Below are 19,988 nucleotides of genomic sequence, written 5' to 3' on the forward strand. Positions count from 1 at the left end.
TCAAGTATGTCTGAAGTTCAATTTTGTTACGTGCCTCATCCTTGTAGTTGTGTTGTTCACCGCTTAGCTAAATCTTCTCATTTAACAATTGACTTGGTTTGGTTTGAAGATCCGCCTGAGATCATCCAAGATCCAAGATGTCCTTATCCAAGACTCTTGTAACTTGGATCTGAAGTTTTCGAATAAAAGCTATCGTTACATTCAGCTCGGAATCCGACCTAATTCAGACATTTTCCTGGCAAACTTGTTGGATTTTCTTCTGGTTGGGCTTCTCGTGGGAAGATGGACTGCACGACAATGTTCTTTTAATTAGTTAAGCTCAATTTTCAGAAGCCCGTTTGATATGTTCGGCTCATGCCCATAAGATAATCCTTGGATTAGTTTTTAAAAAAAACTAATGAAAAAGATTTAAAAATTTTGAGTTTTAACGATAAAGATAAAATAAATGATAAAATAAATAGTATCAAGATTGACTTTTTAGTGTAAAAATGTTATTTTTCGTTAAAGTGAACATTATCGAAAGTTTTTCGTTAAAGTTCCGTAGTTTTTAATTAATCCTTCTCTATCTTTATAGTTTAACGATTCCAACTCTTCTAGCGATCAAAAGGTTCTACAAATGTGATTAAAAAAAGGAAGGTGATGCTCCAATATGCATTTTAAAGTGAATTAATCTCATCTTCTGTTTCACATCCCGGCGACATTCACTAAACACGAAGGATTAAAACACGGACCGATGAGATTTGTTATAAACCCCCACTAATCACAATGATCTCTTAAGTATTTGTAGGGAGGCCAACCAAATTGCATGGAACCCAATGATTATCCACTAATTCACCGTCCAACACTAACAGCATACCTTTTTTGCACATTCATTGAAAGCGTGGGTAATGTGATCATGTGATTTGATCCTTATTAAAATTTTAAAACCAATCTCAAAGTGTTTGTTTATTGATTTCTCCAAGAAATTGCAAATGAAATACTAAAATAAAAGAAAGAATAACTATTATTAGTACTTCAAAAGTTGATGCGCATTCTTTGTAATAACTTGTTTTTTTTCCTTTTAATAATCATAGAAAATTTAGAGTGTACAAATAGATTTTTGGATGCGCACTCTTTGTAAGAACTTGTTTTTTTTCCTTTTAATAATCATAGAAAATTTAGAGTGTACAAATAGATTCTTGGATGTCAATAACAAATCAAAATGTTATCATTGTATGAATAAATTATGGTCGTTGATATATTGTAATGCGTCAATAAGTGCATTTTCGCTCACCACCGATAATGCTCATCACCATCAAAGGGTGATAGTACTCACCATAGTTGGATGAGTTTAAATTTTAAAATTTGTGTTTATCCACTACACATATCTCAAAATTTAAAACTTATCTAACTGTAAAAAAATAGGGTAGTGAATATCACTATCACTTAAGTGTGATGATAAAAAATATTCACTGCACCAATGCCTAAAGACTTAAAATGTATGAATAATTTTTTTTTTTTGTCGGAAAATGTATGAATAATTAAGAATTGACCACGTATAGGTGATTGATTGTTAAAGAATTTTGAATGTATAATAAATATAAATATACTTTGAAAACTAATGAGCAATTAGATTAAATAATCCCAAGTTATTGTAGAGAAATAATGTCAACGTCTTATATTGATTTTTTTATAAAGATAATAAAACAAAAAATAATGTGTGAAATGAAGGAATAAAAGGGAATGAGAATATGAGGGAAAAGAATCCTACTCCATCATTTATAGTTAGATTATCATCTTCTTTTACTCATTTGACACATCACAAAATTAATGCAGAAAAAAATTAAATTGCTCATCATTCCTCTCAAATGTTATAAAATATCATTAATTTATGAAATAAGCAATGCTTAAGACACCACGTATTTATATTAGATTGGTTGGTGTAACATCTTCTGCGGCAAATGAGAAGACAATTAATCTTTAATAAGATAAATTTGTTCATTAACCTGACACATCATTAACCACGCCTAAATAGTACACAAATATATTACAAAATCCATGCCTATCTATATTAGTTTTTTAATAGACGAAAATTATAAAAGATAACACTATCACTCGTTCAACTTACGTTGCATTGAACGAGTCGTAGTAATGTATACCTTTCATCATTATTATGAAAGAAAATAAAAGATTAGGTTTAATCTCCTTTGATTATTTCACGAGTAGCCTTTGTAAATGAGATCGTTTTGAGCCAAATTAATTATTCAATGTTTTGGTACCTGAGGTAAACGTTTCTACTCGAAAGCAAAGAAAATCTTATAGAAAAATAAAAAATAAAAAGACACTTTCGTCCTCAAAGTCGACTGACTAGACAAGATCATGAAGATCTCGAGGAGGATAAAACTGGGAGCCACCTAAGTCCCCACGCGTAAGCCATCGGAGGGCTCCGCTGTCAGACGAGGACAAAGAGGGTCACCGCCACCTCGAGAACTCCAAGCCACCAACCACGTGCTAACCCGACGGAGCTCTCACGTGCCGTCCGTAGGGAATTTGTTGTCTCCAAATTACACGTAACCCTCCCCGGTGTATTTACGAACCACGTATATTTCAGGGGGGTCCCACTGCTATTACAATTTTGCCCACCTGTCAATGCTTTTCTTTCTCCGCGAGATTTTGACCCGTAAGGTTGAAGATAGAATATAGACCCGAAATCTGCGGGTGGGTTTTGTATCCCGGGTGGTGGTAAACTTATCCAAACCAGGGCCGTGGTCCGTGAGTATTCATAAAGCCAAGTAGCTCAAGGGAATAAATGCGCAATTGATTTCTATACAATTCTACATAATTTCGATCTTCTTTTGTGCGCTCGTGTTTATTTTTTCTCGCTTTGTTATATACAAAATTAAAAATAAACATAAGTATGGATAAATATTTTGTCTGAAATTACGAGTATAGAGATTAAACGCATGATTATATAAATTACTCTTACATGACTTGAACTTGAAACTCATTTTTTTATTTTTTATGAATAGTACTATTCAGCAATTTGGTTTGGAAAAACAGCTGTTCAATATACATATAGTATACGTATTATTTCTTTCAAAACATGTTAAGTGCTTCAATGTAAAGATTATTCTTTTTTGAACGAACGGTCATAAATTCAAGTCATAGAAACAGTTGCTTTGTAAAATAAAAGTAAAGTTGCGTATGATAAATGTTATTTTCCCTTACTTCCGACTCTTGCAAGCAGAAAGCTTTATTAGTTTGAGATAGTCTTTTTTTTTATATTTTTAAATGGTAAAAAAGGCAATATTTACATAATACCAAATCGAAAATGGTTGAAAAAATGTGTTGGATTAACTCTTTCTTTACCTTCCATTTGTCAATCCGAATTTATCTTCTTTCATATTCTTAATAGGTTTCGGAGCAGTGAACTAATACAAGAAAGTCAAAATCGAAGTGGTTGAAATGTTGTTGCATGATTTCATTGCCCCAATGCAATATTACTATGCTTGATCTTATCTTCCTATTTGTTTAATCATGAAGCATATCCTCCATTAATTTATGCATGCTTTTTCATTTAAAAACACTTAATTAGTATTAGTATATTAATTAAACAATTAAAAATTAAATCAATCAAGGTGAAACTGGGTACAACATGCACACCGATTTGTAAGATTAATTATTTGATTGTATAATATAGCACACAAATATTTGTTCCCTTATCTTTATATACAAAGTTAAGGGCTAAATGAACAGTATTTGTTAGTGTTACAAGCTTCATACAAAATTAATTAGACAACAAAGCTCCTCAAACAAAAAAACTTCAAAAGCGACTCAAAATAATGCATCAAATGTGGCAGATGTATTTTCATCATTTTAACAATATTTTTTTAATAATTATAATTTTTTTATACAGTTTTTTTTTTAAATAATGAGTACCTCATAATAGGCTAGTAATAATGTGATTCAAAAAGTTTTTCATTAAATATTATTTTTTTATATTTTGAAACACATTCAAAACACCTTAAGAGGCGTGTAATGCTAATTATAACAAAGGTCATTCCTACGCGGATAATAATGTGATTAAATTAGTCGTTAAATGATTATTTTTTTTTTGGAACAAACGTTATTATCTACACTAAAGGGGAGGGGAGGGGATTGGGCTTAACCTCACAATGAGCTAGCAATAATGTGATTCAATCAGTTGTTTATTAAATATTGTTTTCTCTATTCTTAATATAAATTCAATAGAGACCGATTTTATTATGTAAATTCAGCAACTTTAATTGGTTTATGAGGGGTTTCTTCTAGCATGATTTAAGATTATTCATGTATTTCAAATATTTAACTTTCCTTTTCTCAATTTATGTATATAAATACATTTAAAACATGTAGGTCGAGTATAACACGCAGCGATTCAAAAAATGCATTATGCATGCACGCGCATTAAGGCTAGGACAAGTATATTCGAAGGACGAGAACAAGGTGAAGTAGACAATTTGTCATTTCAAAAAATTAGTAGCAAACTCGTCATCCAGCGGGATTAAACTTAAGGTTTTCAACTGATAAGTGAGTTTGATATATCGTAATGAGAATGCTGAGGAAATTCTCTCAAAGTGAAACTTTTTATGAATTTTCATCTCTCAACTAAACTTTAATTCTTATACTAATACTCTATACGTTATACAAAAAAATATAGTATATTTCCTACCAATTGTTGAAGGGTTTTAAAATATTATTAATTTTGTTAAACCATTGGTTTTCCCACAGAAATTGCGGTAGATATTTTACAAGAGTCACGACGGTTCAATCCGAACCCCACTGTGTGACTATGTGGCCTACTTGGCATTATTTAATCCCCTCTCTCTCTCTCTCAAAACCGGTTATATATAATAAGAGCGACTCAACTACAATCTACCCTCGCATTTGAAGAAACTCCGGAGTCTGAAAGGTCCAAACTTCAAAACCCCACCCGAAAAATGATGCTCGGAGAACCGACTCGAGTTCACCCGACTATCCAAGTCCCTCCCTGGGACTCATTTGACGATCATAACCCCACCTCACCCTTCCCCATCCCCATTCACTCCGTTAACTATAACGGCAATGCCTCCAACGGAGGAGACTTCTCCCCGCTCTCTCCAGTGTTCCTCGACTCCCTCGCCGCGCTCCACCGTTACCTCCCGTCGAACGAGTCCGACTCGCTAGCGGAGGACCCGGACATTCCCATGAACCCAATCTCCTGTGACCAGTTCCGGATGTTCGAATTCAAGGTCCGGAGGTGCGCGCGCGGAAGGTCCCACGACTGGACCGACTGTCCGTACGCCCACCCGGGCGAGAAGGCCCGGCGTCGCGACCCAAGAAAGTACCACTACTCCGGTGCTGCATGTCCTGACTTCCGCAAGGGCCACTGCCCGAAGGGTGACTCGTGCGAGTTCGCTCACGGTGTTTTCGAGTGCTGGCTCCACCCGGCTAGGTACCGGACTCAGCCATGCAAGGACGGGTTGGGCTGCAACCGCCGCGTCTGCTTCTTTGCCCACACGCCCGAACAACTTCGGGTCCTTCCCGGGCAGAGCCCGAGAACCCAAGGGTCGGGAGCTTTCGACTCGTATCCATTTGGTTCGCCCCCCACCTCGATCCTGATGTCCCCTCCATTATCTCCGCCGTCTGAATCGCCACCAATGTCGCCAAACAGTCCTCAAGTTGGCCATAACTCGGTTAGTGAACTCGTTGCTTCGATGCGAAACTTCAAGCTTGCTAAGATGAAAATGAACTCTCCGCCTGCATGGGGAGCCCAAATGGGATCCGGGTTCGGTCCGTCTCCACGTGGGTCCGCCTTCCGATCCGGTTTTTGCAGCCTTCCATCGACTCCGAGTCGTACAACGGGTGGGGTCGGACCGAACCCGGTTGATCTCTGGGATCAGCCTTGCGAGGAGGAGCCGGCTATGGAGAGGGTGGAGTCCGGGAGGGACCTCCGGGCAAGAATGTACGCGAGAATGTACGAGAGGCTGAGTAAGGAGAATTCTTTTGGCCGAGTCGCCTGTGTTGACTCTGGATCGTCAGCTCCGGATGTTGGATGGATTTCGGAGCTAGTCAGCGAGTGAGTGCAGACGAGGAGTCGCGGAACCGTTACTGCTGTGTCGACTCGTTTGTCGTTTTATCCGTTTTTTATTTATATTTTTGGCAGGTGCGGTAAAAATGGGTGGCCTTATGATTCTTCTGACCTTTTGTTGTGAATAGCGAGGTTAATATGAAGCTTTTTTGGTGTAAATGGTGGACGTGGAACTGTGAAGAACTTGATTTCGTTTTGCAAGTTTGTACAGACAAAAACAACGAAGAAGAATTTTGTCGGGGCTGCTGGGGATTTGGGTAGCTAATATTAATGCTTTCATCATTGTTTATGAAATTGTTATTTTCATTTTTATTTTTCTTGTTATATCTAGTTTTCTCGGATAATATTATATTTGTATTTTCTCCCTTGTTGCGTAATCAAATTGAATCTTAGTATTCGAAATCCGTTAATCACCGCTTATTTCAATTCACAACATAATTCATAAACGTAAATCACTGTCTTGTTTTATTTTAGGAAAGTTTTAACGGAAAGTCAATGGTACTATTTATTTTAATAAAAAATTATATTTTTATATTAAAAAAATTAATTTTTATATTATTTATTTTGTTTTTATCTTAAAACTTAAAATTATTTAAATTATTTTCATTAATATTTTTTTATTTCTTAGTTTCATCTATATTTAATAGAGTTTTTTAGTCTTTAAATTTTTTATTAGGATAAATTTTCGGGAGATTCCCTGAGGGTATAAAAGGTTAAGTTGAAGAAAAGTTGTGTTTTGGCTTCAAGCCTTGGATTCTCTCATGCAAATGTATACGAAAGAAAATCAGTACTCGGTAGAGCTGTGTATTTTTTGCCATCTGTATTCATTTTAATTTTAATGCAATGGGCGTGTGAATCTGTGGCTCACTGACTCTGGGTGTTTCTTTAGCAGGGACCATTTCTTTGATTTAATAATAGTTTCTCACTTTTTTTGTGGTTATATGATTGTCGAGTGTTGTATGCGTTCCGCGTAATAAAAAATACGTAGAAAATTAGAAGAAATTTTTTAAAATTCAAAGTTAAAGAGGTGGTCGGTAAAAATTAAATTTCAAATTCTTTAAGTAGAAATACAAAGTTAAAATTAAATTTTTAAAATACAAAATTTTATATAAAATTTTTACCAATCACCTCTGTAACTTTGTATTTTAAAAAATTTCATAAGAATTGTTATTAACTTTGTATTCTACTTAAAGGTTAAAAAATCTCATAAAAAGAAATAAGATTTATGTATGCTTAAAATACATTACAAAAATTTTTTAATTTCATCTTATTCTTCGATTTTTCCAACTTTTTTAAATTCAAATTATAATTGAATACATTGAAATGTTATTAATTTTTTTAAAATTCTAATTAAACACATCTGAATTTCTAAAGATTTTAATAAATTATATTAAAATCTTGATTGAATACACATTGAATTTTCCATAATCATTTAAAATTCTGATTGAATAATTATAAACTCATTAAAAGAATTAAAATTCTTCAAAATCTTAATTGAATATATCTCTTTAATTATTTTCTTCTCATGCTAATTAAACATAAATAAATAAATAATGGATGATTCCTCATTAATTTCTTTTTGCAAATCAAACAAAGCCTTACAGTTGAAGTGCCCATTTAAAATATTTTATAGTTAAAATTAATGTGTGGTTTGAAATTTAAGAAAATGATTAAAGATGTGTAAAGTAGACTTATATCCAGCACCACTACCTTTGTCAGTAAACAATTATATCATCTGTTTTTCAGGCAACAACGTGATTGGATTTGTGACGTGGCCTGTGGATAAGCCCGTCCTTATCCACATATAAAATCTTTCTTATCATCCAGTTTTGGTGCCACTTGTGTTTGACTATTCTTTCATCCTCAGGGGTTATCTGGAAAAATATAATATCTTTGATGTGAAGGTTTTGAAAACGGGATATGGTCTAGGAGCATCATTGCCTGCGGCCTACAACTCAAGTTACTCAATGCTTTTGTCGCACATTTCTTTCGAGAGAAATCCAGACTCTATCAAAATGAGATTCTCAAACACTTTTTATTTTGGCATAACATTTAACAATGATATTGTGAGAATTATACGAAAAATCTAAAGTTGTAAAGAGTTCATTGCCAGACTCACCTTTCACCTTTCAAGACTTGCAGAAGGAATTTTAGCCTTTATTTTGATTTGAAAGACATTTCAAAGCTGCATACTAATAATGAGACAAATGAAAAGACGCGAGTTGAACTTGAAACTCATTGACGTTTATATGACGAATCAGTTAACAAACTGGAATTTTAAATATGAATATTAACGTTTATGCGTGTGATAAACCTCCTGCTCGAATTGAATCATAGCTTATGGCTTATGGATGATATTTGTAGAATCTTTCGAACATGCTTTGTTCATCGTTGAAATACATATTGTCTTGATTCTATCCATCTATAGAATCAACTAAGATCAAATTCGAAGGATACGAGAAGCACATCCATGTAAAAATATAAAATAATAATTTTATATTGCAATCAAATCTGCAAATGCAAATACTGTTTCTGATCAATAAATCTCATTAAGTCCATAAGGTAGATATTAATTGTGGAGGCAGATTGTCTGTTCTTCACTTTGAATGTTAATTTTGATTTTTTTTATTTATTCGATCCCGGTTAAGTAATGTGAATATGTTATATTTATATTACTTTTATCTTATTATATTTATAAAAAAAATTAATATAAACTGTTAACATAATTTAATGCATAAAATAAGAAAAGATATGAAGAGCACTAAATAGAATGGCAGACAATCTGCCTTTATTAATTATTGAGTTTAATAAGAGTAAGTGCTGCAGGCTGCAGGTTAGTAAATGAAGGAGTGATTTAATTAAAAAAAGTAAAAGAGGAGACAAAGTGGACGGTGGTTCCTAGGGTTTCGTTTATTTTGTCCTCTTCGTCGAACCACGGGAACTTTTTTAGTTGGGTGGGAGGGGACGAATCCTGTAGTGGCGTGCTCCTCAGAACTGTTTCAGTTGGTGGGTCTATCTATCAAGAGCTTCAATGTTAAGAAGATTAAATTTAGGAACAAAGTTTTAAAAATTAAAATACATGAAAATTAATGATTGTTTTATTATTTAAATGTTTATAAACATATTTATTTCTATTAGTAACGCATAATTTAGTTTGTTATTTAATCTCAAAATCTAGTCTTCCTAATATTATTCATCATAAAAGCACTTTCAAGTTTGTGTTTCAACTCTATTTGCCTACATGCAATGCAACGTTTCTGTAAGGATAGAACTTGGTTGCTGAAAGAATCAACAATATCTTTTGCTGATCATCAATCACAACTAAACTTGATTCTTCAGCAGTCAAGTTCTATTTTTTATGTAATATCCAATAGTCCGACTATTATGGAAAAATTAAATACTTTGATAGTTGAAAATGTTTTCGACCAAGTTTGGCCGAAAAATAGTGTGTAGTTTTTATTTTTTTTTGGGTCAAAAGGGTCTGTAGTCTATGGAAGGCTTTAATAAAGAAAAGTTTATCCAATACACATTCTACATTCTTTTTTACTTCTCACACATTCTTTTAATTTTCGATCGTTGAATCGGATAATTAAAAATGATAAAAAAATGACATAAATTAATAAAAAGTGTGTAAAAAGTAAAAATGAGTATGTTGATTGGCACACCCCTTCATGTATAAAGCACTTCCAAATGTTTAAGTGGCGTTTAATTAACGTGTTGGTAATAAAATCACTTCACTTTAAACAAAAATATTTATGAGCAAAAATACTTTATAGGTAAACAATTCGAAATTGACCTTAAATATGCACAAGCAATTCAACAACAATGACATAAGCTAACGTCTATCTCTTCTTTAAAAAGATTAACACGTAAAAGAGGTATACGATCACTTCTTCATCCGACCTCATACCAGTCGTATAAAAATGTGTTTACAACATTTGTCATAAGAACTCGAAAATGTTTGTAGATTATAAAAACATCTTTAAAAAACAGTGTGATGAAAAAATACTTAATAAATTATCGTGTTTTCTAATAGGAACGTTTTGAATTAGATTCCTCATTTTTAAATGTTATAGTCTAAACATCTATTCCTTTTGCAAATTTGATTAAATATTTTCACTGCAATTTTTGTACTTTCATTTTATTTCATTAGAAGTCTATTCACATTAGTATTCCCTTTTTTCCTCATATTTTTATGCATCTCTTATTATGATGATTTAAGATTTTTTTATTATTTTTTATTAAAATATTTATTTTAGTAAATTAAATAGAATGTAACAAAACTCGTTGTTAGGTACGTTTGATTATAATGGTACATTTAGTTACTTGATACATTTGAATTTTTGGTCCATTTGGCTTCTTGGCATATTTGAATTTTTGGTACGTTTGTTTTCAAAACATAAGTTTTATTACTTTTTGTTCTAATAATGAGGAATTACTTTAATTTAATTTTTTTTTTTATAGAAAATGTCGTTAACAATGTAAAAGTTTAAATTAGTTTAATTATTTATTATTTTTCTATAAAGAGTCATTAATCGACGGATAATAACATTTTCGTTAATTCAAAATTATATGATTTAGTGTTATTATTTAGCATTATCTACAATAATAAGGATTTATCTCCGATTGTGACATCTCACATCGCCTAGGGGAGTGATCCTTATATGTATATTCTCATCCCTAACCCTGGTCGCGAGTGTGACAAATTGGTATCAGAGCCTAACCCTGGTCGCGAGTGAGCCTAACCCTGGTCGCGAGTGTGCCGAGAGGACATTGGGCCCTAAGGACGGTGGATTGTGACATCCCACATCGCCTAGGGGAGTGATCCTTATATGTATATTCTCATCCCTACCTACCACGAGGCCTTTTGGGAGCTCACTGGCTTCAGGTTCCGTAGGAACTCCGAAGTTAAGCAAGAAGGGGGCTAAAGCAATCCCATGATGGGTGACCCACTGGGAAGTTGTTCGTGAGTTCCCAAAAACAAAACCGTGAAGGAATAGTAAGCCCAAAGCGGACAATATCGTGCTACGGTGGTGGAGCGGGCCCGGGAAGTGATCTGCCCCGGGCCGAGATGTGACACCGATCAACTAAAAGTTGTTCCAGAGACTTATCTACCAAAAAACAAGACTATCTAGAACACTGTATATGAATCAAACATATTTTTAAACATTCCAAAAAGATGAATATTCATTTTAATATAGTTTATAATTGGGTACGTTTTTATTTGGGGTTGGTACATTTTCATTTGACGTTGGTACGTTTCCATTTGATGTGGGTTTACATTTAGATTTGAAAAGTTTAAATTTTTAGACTTAAATATAGTTGAAATTATTTAAATATATATAGCAGATATTTAAATGTAAATTAATTTTAATTAATTTGAAATAGTTCAAGTCTGAGTATCTTAATCAAATATTTCAAAAGCTTAATAAAAAACTCAAAAAACATAGATGTTTAATTGTAAAAATCTAAAATGAGGCATCTAATTCTAATTTTCTCTTTCTAATAAGCATCCCCGATTAAGTAAACGTTGCATGGGACCCCAAGTCCCTCTCCATGCCTTATACATTGTCGCAATCGTGCTTAGATTGAGAGAATTGTATGCTAATCTTTGGAGGTAATTTCCCCTTTGACCCATCTGTTTGTTGGGTGTTACGTTGCTTAGGAGGAAATACATTAATATTTTTTAATTATTGGTATTGAAAATGTAGTGGTTGCATAAAATGATGTGGACAAGTTAGGCTCTTATCCACACATATATATATAGATATCCATATCCGTTTTATCTTATATAAAATGTCGTGTATTGCAAAACAAATATGTAATGATTAGCTCTTAAGTTTGATTTCGAAGTCATTAAAAATATATTTTAGTTAATAGAAGTAGTGATTAGAAAAATAATGTAATCATTATCTTATTGGAATTACTATGAAAATCCTAGAGAGACATGTTTTTAGACCAAATTTTATAAGTCATGTGGCAGTTCATAATTGAGTTTTTTTTTTTTTTTTTTAAAAATCCTCAATCGTCAATTGTCACATCATGTGATTTACAAAATATAGTTAGAGTAAATGGGGACGAATTCCAGACCCGTATTTCACATGGCACGTCCTTAATTAGATTCATGGCCTTGGTAAATCACATGATTCCGGGGGGGGGGGGGCAAAGGGAGGTTGCAATGCCTCTATGAATTTTTTCGACCTTCGAAAAAATGGAATATTGTGACAAAATTAACAACTGGTCTTAAAAAAAAAAAAAAAAGGTAAAAAGAAAGAAAGCATAGGAGAAGGTGTAACTTAAGTTCAAATTTTCAGCATTAATATTTTCTTGATTTTTACATTACTCCATTTTTTAAATTCCCTTTAGTTCTTCTTGGTATATATGGACGCAATTATGCAAACTCCATAAATTATGATGCGTATGAAGGTGCATATAATTAATGTTGGCACTGAGGCCAGTTTAGAGATTTTTGAGGTCCGGGGCAAAGTAAAAAATTGTGCCCTGATTTCATATAAAAAATTATTTGTTTTTACACGTAAGACATTGATACAATTATATTTAGAAAAGCACTTCAAACTCAGTAATTTAGAACACATGGAAAAACTAATTTATTTTGTATTGAAAGAAGGAAACCAAAAAACTTCAGGTGTACAAGTAGATAGATTATGAGTTTTGTGTTCCATCTGAACTTTTAAACTGATTTTGTATAAATTGTGAGATGTTTTTTCTTATTTACTAACCTCGTTAATATATGACTAAAAAATACTAATATTTTCAAATCTTTTGGGATATGTATAAGTAGAATGGGCACCAAATTAAACCTTTTGATGACACGTTATCAAGGTTCTAAAAATCGCTAGGCGCTAGTCGAGCGACGGGCAGGGGCCTAGCTCCTAGGCAACTAGGCAAGGCCGAGGCAAATTTATGTAAATTTATTATATATCTTGTAAATAAGTGCCTATTTACATCTAAAAAAAAAATTATACTTGTATGGATAATAAAAGAATGACAAAATGCAAAAATAGAAGTAGAATAACACACAAATTATATACATCCAAAAAGTTCAATATTTAAAAAATAGTAAGCATATAATCATAATGAGGAGGATTTGGATGATAGACTAAATTCTTCTTGTTCATGAATCATGATCCTTGTATTAGATTAGATATAGACTAAATTATTTAACCTTGTTGTATCTAGTTTATTTATTTTCTTTGTATATATCCCCTTAAAAGTGCTCCAATTCGTTTCACTATTGGATGAACTTGTAGTAAATCCATCATTTGCAAATTAGGTACACTATTTCCATAAGTATACCACCATGAAACCAAAAAAGAAAAAAGCACACAATAATTAAATATATATATATATATATATATATAAACCGCCTCGGTGATGCCTAGCTCTCCACCTAGGAGCTGCCTAGGCCCGCCTAGCCCACCTAGGACCGCATAGCTTCCAACCGATTTTTCCAAACGCCTTGCTCAAAATCGGGGCGGGGCTCTACCACCTTGTGCCTAGGCTGCTGCCTAGGCCAATTTTTAGAATAGTGTACGTCATATGATTTGCAAAGTTGGTCTAAAAATTTAATATGCGCATTACTTTTTGTTGAAGATTAGACTTCAATTGGAACGAATGTTTAAAAATAGCAACCCACATAGTTACTAGCTAGTAATTAAAATTAAATTAACAGCAAAACAAAACTTCGTAAAAATTTTGAAAAATAAACATCCACATAACATTTCGAACTTAGGATCTCTCGTTAATTTTAAGTACAAAAAGCATTGCTTCTAATTAAACTTCTAATTATTTAGTCAAATTTTATAAATTTATACTGTTATGAAAATAAATTTGTAAAAATTGGAATTTAAATAAGCACACATGGTGTTTTGAACCCAATACCTCCTCATTAATTTCAAACAACAAAATCACCGGTTCTAATTAAATTTCTTTGTAATTAAACCAAATTTTATAAATTTATACTCTTATGAAAACGTATATAAATATGCACACTGATAATTTTGGTGCCCCTAATTTTTTTGGGCTCCGGACGGTCGCCCTGCCAGCACTGGCCATGGGTCGGCCCTGTTAGCACTTACTATATATCTAACTGTTGTGTACATTGCATATGATTTTCGATTATTAACTCGCGAGATCTTTATGGTGAAATTCATGATAGGCTACGATATATTATGAACTAGTATAATAGTTTAGTTCAAATTTTTCATTGACGAAAACCAAACTTAAACCACAAGACCGTAATGCTCAGTGGTCAAGAACTTATATGTACAATTCAAGTTTTCTCTTGTGTGGGGACAGTTTGAATTAAACTCTTTCCTTAAGGCGGGTTGATACCGTGAATTTAGGCCTCATAATTTCTTACACGAACCATTAACTCGACATGAAAAATTCTTGCATAAAAGTACAAGTTGCATAAAATTCAATATGATTATTTGGGACAGCCAAATTCCTTGTTTCACATTGGATTCCATAGTCATTCAAATTCGCAGTTCGTAGAATTTCTTACATAAAAGAATCTTCTCTCTCCTCTTAGAAATTTCTAACTTTGAATGGGTGTGCTATCCACGTAACTTTTTACTTCTCACTTATTTCTTATTAATTTTTGTCTATTGATTTTCTTCAATTCATCTGATTCAACTACCAAAAGTTAGAAGAGTGTATGAGAACTAAAAAAAGGTATGTGAATGTCACACCCCTTAAAGAATGGTTTCAGTACACTCGACACGCATGTCAAATGCCTTCTTAACTGGGCTAACATACACATTTATAGCCCACACCAGCCCAGCCCAAGTGGATCATATTTAGATCACATTGGTTCTGCAGATCCTGGGCCCAAAAGGTAATTGGGCTGTGAGCTTATCAAATAACTTCACAGACCAAGAACGAGATTGCTCCTTTGTTGTGGAGTGATGGAGAAATCGTACCATTCAAGCCTTTCATCGATGTCAGAAGAAAGCTACAACCAGTAAGATTTCCAAATTCCTTCTATCCCGGGGGTTGGTGGGCGCTGGCAATGCGGAAGAACTGCAATAGCAGTGGTCCAAGTTCGACTCTTACTCAACTCTACAAAGGCTACCTCTCACGGTATTTGTGTAGTTCATTTATGTTGAACAATCGCTTATTACGAGTCTTGATTTAACTAAGCATCACGAGTTATTGATTTGATTCATAAGATCAGAGTTTGCCTTGTTTATACTCAATCTAGTATATACCAACTTCAGAATTACTCGAGCATGCAGAGTAGGTAGAGACTCCATGTTAGAAAGAAAAGAAAAACACACACAAACATAATTATAACCGTCCGTGTACCAAAACACTCGCCGTGGATTGTGTTAAAATGATATGGTTGATGTAACATTTTGTAGAAGTTTACCGACGGAGAAACGTAAACGTGAGTCCGTGACAAGGAATCTGAAGACTGAAAACAGAGAAAACAACAAAATACAAAGTCAAAAGGAGAGAGCAAAAAGCAGTCACCGCCCTCAAGTTTTACCACTTTTTGCTAACCTTATTGTAATGGTTAAAAATTTTAAACGCAACTTGGTCCAAAGCCTTCAAAGCTTACTTTGAATAGTAAAATTAAATTTTACTAAAATAGCACAAACCCACTTTGAAAAATTCACTTGATTTGATTTATATTAATAACCAAGCGGTTTTCAAAACAAATAAATTCTTTTTAAAATGGTATTTAGATTATGATGTTTTTACGATGAAATGATGTTACCTCGACAATAATAAAAAAATGATTGTGTAAAGAATCAACAAGCAAGTACATATACATATAGGATGGTTATAAAAAAAAAATAATAATAATAATAAATTTATAAAAAAAAAAAGAAAAAACCCCCTCAACTCTTAATTCAACAATCAAATAGTTTGACTAAGTCCATATTTTGTGACGCTAGTTTAGAACACAGGCACTTATGAAATAGAATCAAACTAGTACAATTCGACCAACCAAATTAAAGGACATTTGGACCGTCACTTTGTAACCAATGTGTTATTAGGTGTAAGATTAATAACTAATACGCATATCATAATTTGAATGATAAGACCATGTTCTAATTTATGAGAAATGAAAACGAACTCTATTATCAAAAAAATCAAACCTAAATCTTTCATTTTTATAAATAGAGAAAAATAATACTAAATCGTAATATCAACGTCAACTGTTTTAATGTTAATTCATCTCCATGATTAAAAGAACCAAATAATACAAGGTCAAATACACATCCATTTGCTGGGGGTCTATCTTGTTAAGCAAGAAACAAGTATCACACACAAAATATTGTAAGTAAAATTGAACAACGAAGGCATCCGTACAATGGTCAAGCGTTTTATTTATTGTTTATTTATTTCAAGGTGCCACCATCTTTATAAAGTCCTTCCTCCCCCAAAACCCTACGCATTTTGCGCGTCTGAATTTTTTCTTTATCGTCTCTGTCCTTTCTGTTTGGTCCTTAGGGAGTGAGTGAGGGCACACAGTAAGCAACCATGGGACGCACTCCATGCTGTGACAAAGACAACGTGAAGAGAGGCCCGTGGTCTCCGGAAGAAGACGCAGCTCTCAAGTCCTACCTCGAGTCTCATGGCACCGGCGGCAACTGGATTCTTCTCCCCAAAAAAGCTGGTCTCTCTCTGTCTCTGTAAATTCGATCTTTTGGGCTCAAAAGAATGAAAATTCTAGGAGAAATGAGAAAGGGGTTTTATTTTCTGTGCCAATCTCTGCAAAAGTTCTCAACTTTATTATTTTTTTTCACACTTTGTAGGTCTGAGGCGGTGCGGGAAGAGCTGCCGTCTGCGGTGGCTGAACTATCTGAGGCCAGACATCAAACATGGAAGCTTCACTGAAGAGGAAGACAGCATTATCTTCAGCCTCTACAACCAGATGGGAAGCCGGCAAGTAAACAAATTTAAATGGTTATTTAAAAAAAAAAAATCTTAATTTATAATACGCAACATTTAATTTGATCAGTTTTCTAATTTATTTGCATTTTTAAAATTTCCCCCATTTTTTTAGATGGTCAGTCATTGCTTCTCACATGCCTGGAAGAACAGACAACGATGTGAAGAACTATTGGAATACCAAGTTAAAGAAGAAACTTTTGGTTTTGGGAGGAAAGGTAAAGAATATCAGTAGCGAAGAGAGAGAGCCCACGATTACAAACAATGCCAATTTTTCTGGAATCCCAAAAACTGAGGAACCTCAAGACCCTGCCTTCTCAACTTTCCAACCAGCCACATTGCAGACGCTATCCGATGTGAACTCCGGACTCAATGCCTACAACCAGACGCTGCGCTTAAACCCTGATCAGTTATACAGCCCCCAGCCCTTGGGTTTTTCGAATTTCGGTGCAAGTTCAAGGAGGAATTTCAGCACCACTGTTTCATTGTCTCAGGAAGGATCGAGCGTTTCGGATTCGTCTTCGATTGCTGGGAATGGTTATCTTGATCAGGATTCTTGGTTTTGTATGGATTATGGATATGGTATGGCTTATGATATTAATGTCAATTACTATGGCATGTGTTTTGAGAAAAAAACCAGTGAAGCTGTCCCATCAGGCTGCACGGATTTGGGTGAATTGTTTTCAAGCTGAAATTTACAACTACTGAAACAAAAGGGTTTGAATTGGCAAAGGAAATGGGGGGAAGAAAAATCACAAATTAGTTAGCTAGAAATGCTTTAATTTCTATCTTTGACGTTAATTTTTTTCACTTGCTCTAGTTTTCAGTGCTGTTTGGAACTCTGGTGCTTTTGATAGATGGGAACATATTATGTAAATCAAATTTAAGTAAATGGCTAGTTTATGAACAATATGCATTGATCTTCACCATTCTCTCTATTTGTCACTTCACGTGATCATCTTTGTATTTATTGTGTAATGTGATTGAAATCTTGTGTTTGTTTTGTTCATGGATGAGAACATATTATGTAAACCAAAATAAAGTCGATAACTAGTTTATGAATATGCATTGATCTTCCATTCTCTCTATTTGTCACATCAAGTAGTTGTACGTCTCTATATTTCTCGCATCATGTGAATTGAAATTCTGCGTGTTTGTGCTCTATGTAAAAATTTCAACTTTCTCAAATTTGCCATTGTTGGGTTCTGAGAAATTTCTGAACATGATGGCCTCATCATGTTTGCCTGTTTCCCTTGTAGGTCAGAGGTCATGAGTTGTGCGGGAGTCTGGCCAATTCAAAGTTCATGTCCCTCTCTCGACACAACAACCATAAAGATATTCTGCCCTAGCTGTGTTGATTTTTACAGTCATAACATACATCACGTTTGCAAGTTTGGGATATGAAGTGGTAAAAATCAAAGGTTATATATGGTCAATGAATTATTTAACCAAAAAAAAAAAAATGTCAAGTAAAAATAATAGTTCTTCTTAATCTAGAATATTTCACTTTCAGTTATACGGAGACAAAATCAAAACTAAACTTAAGAAACAACTACTCTAGCCCGAATTAGTCTTGTAACCTTTTGAAAGTTGAGGATATCATGAGAACGAGATTTTTTTAACCGTCTTCGAAGATGTATCTCTCTTCGTATCTTGGTCTGATGACAAAAAATATCAAGAAAAGCTGAAGATAAAACACGGTTGTATGTTAAAATCTCTGGCTCAGTCAGCGATATGAACACATTGTAAGTTTGCAGCATCATATTTGTCAGACTCACATGCATTATTATCATATTATAAGCTTTTAATTATTCATGCAGATTGCGGTGTGCTGCCGAAGGTTAGATGTCACTGTTTGAAAGCTGTAGTTCAAATCAAAATATTAACTTAAATTGGATCGAATTGTTAATTGTACGGTCAAGTACTTTGAAATCTGACTATTCAAGAATCCAGAGTACATAATATTAAAAAAAAAATAATAATAGGTGGCGAAGCTATGATAATTTACTCTTTAGAGAGTAGAGAAGACTTACAGAGATATTGCAGAGTTCCCTGATCACTATCGTGTAGTTCACATGTGTCAAGAATCAAATCTAAAATCATCCGTATAAAATACAAGTTTAAAATTCGTCCCACAACTGGGCTACTCCGTAGTGATTATTGAGAGGACATAATTAAATAAAACAAGGGAAGTGTTATTGACACTCTAGAAATCTCATTCTACACTCTTCACAAGTGTATTTTTCTTTCCTAATATAGAAAGTTTGGAGTGTAGAATGAGATTTTTTGAGTGCTAATAACAATTCCCTAAAACAATTGTGTGTGAAGACTTTTTCATGTGTTAAGGTTAAGCCATTATTTAAGCCTCAACCACTTCATTTATTAACTTCATTAGACTTTTTCATATGTTAAGGCCAAGCCATTATTTAAGCCTCAACCACTTCATTTATTAACTTCATTAAACTTAGTTAATCATCATTGTTTTCGAAAAGCATAATTTAATAAACCATTGTAGTTTGTTAGTCATCACCTTAAAATATGAGATTAATTAATTAATTCACATGCTATAAACTACCAAAACATTGCATATGCTACATCTATGTGAGATGCCGTAATTAGGGTTTGTTTGACAGGCTTTAATCTGGTGTTTAAGTTTCTTAATTAGTGTTTATATTCCAATAAAAGAGAGGTTTAGAAAACTTGGGCTTCAAATTTTGTTTTCTATCTGTCCCTCTCAGGTTTTCACATTGAACTCTAAAAATTGCAACTTAATGAATGTAAGTTATCTGCTTCTTGGTGGCATTATCTGTGGATGAATATCCCTTCCCCAAATAAATTTTAGAACACAACCAAAAATATGCATACATCCCATGTATCCCAAATAGTGATTACCTATCTAAGAGATATGTCCCATTTTGATCTTTCTCGCTCAGCGTTCATCTTCCGAATGATGACTTTGATGAATGAGAAAAAG

At 33.6% G+C, this 19,988-nt stretch overlaps 2 protein-coding genes across 4 annotated transcripts; both read left to right on the forward strand.

Annotated features, from left to right (window-relative positions):
* Nucleotides 1-4,869: 4,869 nt before the first annotated feature.
* On the forward strand, nucleotides 4,870-6,459 carry LOC137745837 (zinc finger CCCH domain-containing protein 23). Its single transcript, XM_068485864.2, has one exon. The coding sequence runs from the start codon at nucleotides 4,959-4,961 to the stop codon at nucleotides 6,078-6,080; it is 1,122 nt and encodes a 373-aa protein (XP_068341965.1). The 5' UTR covers nucleotides 4,870-4,958; the 3' UTR covers nucleotides 6,081-6,459.
* A 10,048-nt stretch (nucleotides 6,460-16,507) lies between these two features.
* Nucleotides 16,508-18,459, forward strand: LOC137731502 (transcription factor MYB36-like). 3 transcript variants are annotated; one of them, XM_088685434.1, is made up of 4 exons: nucleotides 16,508-16,739; nucleotides 16,879-17,008; nucleotides 17,130-17,596; nucleotides 18,274-18,459. In XM_088685434.1, exons 1-4 carry the CDS (start codon nucleotides 16,604-16,606, stop codon nucleotides 18,285-18,287), a joined length of 747 nt encoding a protein of 248 aa, XP_088541560.1. In that variant the 5' UTR covers nucleotides 16,508-16,603; the 3' UTR covers nucleotides 18,288-18,459. The 3 variants fall into 3 exon arrangements, with proteins under 3 accessions (XP_088541560.1, XP_068326725.1, XP_088541561.1); XM_068470624.2 differs by lacking the exon at nucleotides 18,274-18,459 and having other exon boundaries at nucleotides 17,130-17,924; XM_088685435.1 differs by lacking the exons at nucleotides 16,508-16,739; nucleotides 18,274-18,459 and having other exon boundaries at nucleotides 16,746-17,012; nucleotides 17,130-17,924.
* Nucleotides 18,460-19,988: the final 1,529 nt, after the last annotated feature.

Source organism: Pyrus communis, chromosome 15 (assembly GCF_041283825.1).
Source record: "Pyrus communis isolate YQ-2024b chromosome 15, ASM4128382v1, whole genome shotgun sequence".
NCBI classification, from domain to species: Eukaryota; Viridiplantae; Streptophyta; class Magnoliopsida; order Rosales; family Rosaceae; genus Pyrus; species Pyrus communis.

Coding starts and splice junctions, on each gene's coding strand:
- LOC137745837 (XM_068485864.2), top strand. CDS start 4,959: ATGATGCTCGGAGAACCGACTCGAGTTCACCCGACTATCCAAGTCCCT.
- LOC137731502 (XM_068470624.2), top strand. CDS start 16,604: ATGGGACGCACTCCATGCTGTGACAAAGACAACGTGAAGAGAGGCCCG. Junction 16,740..16,878: donor TCTTCTCCCCAAAAAAGCTG/GTCTCTCTCTGT, acceptor CACACTTTGTAG/GTCTGAGGCGGTGCGGGAAG. Junction 17,009..17,129: donor TACAACCAGATGGGAAGCCG/GCAAGTAAACAA, acceptor CCATTTTTTTAG/ATGGTCAGTCATTGCTTCTC.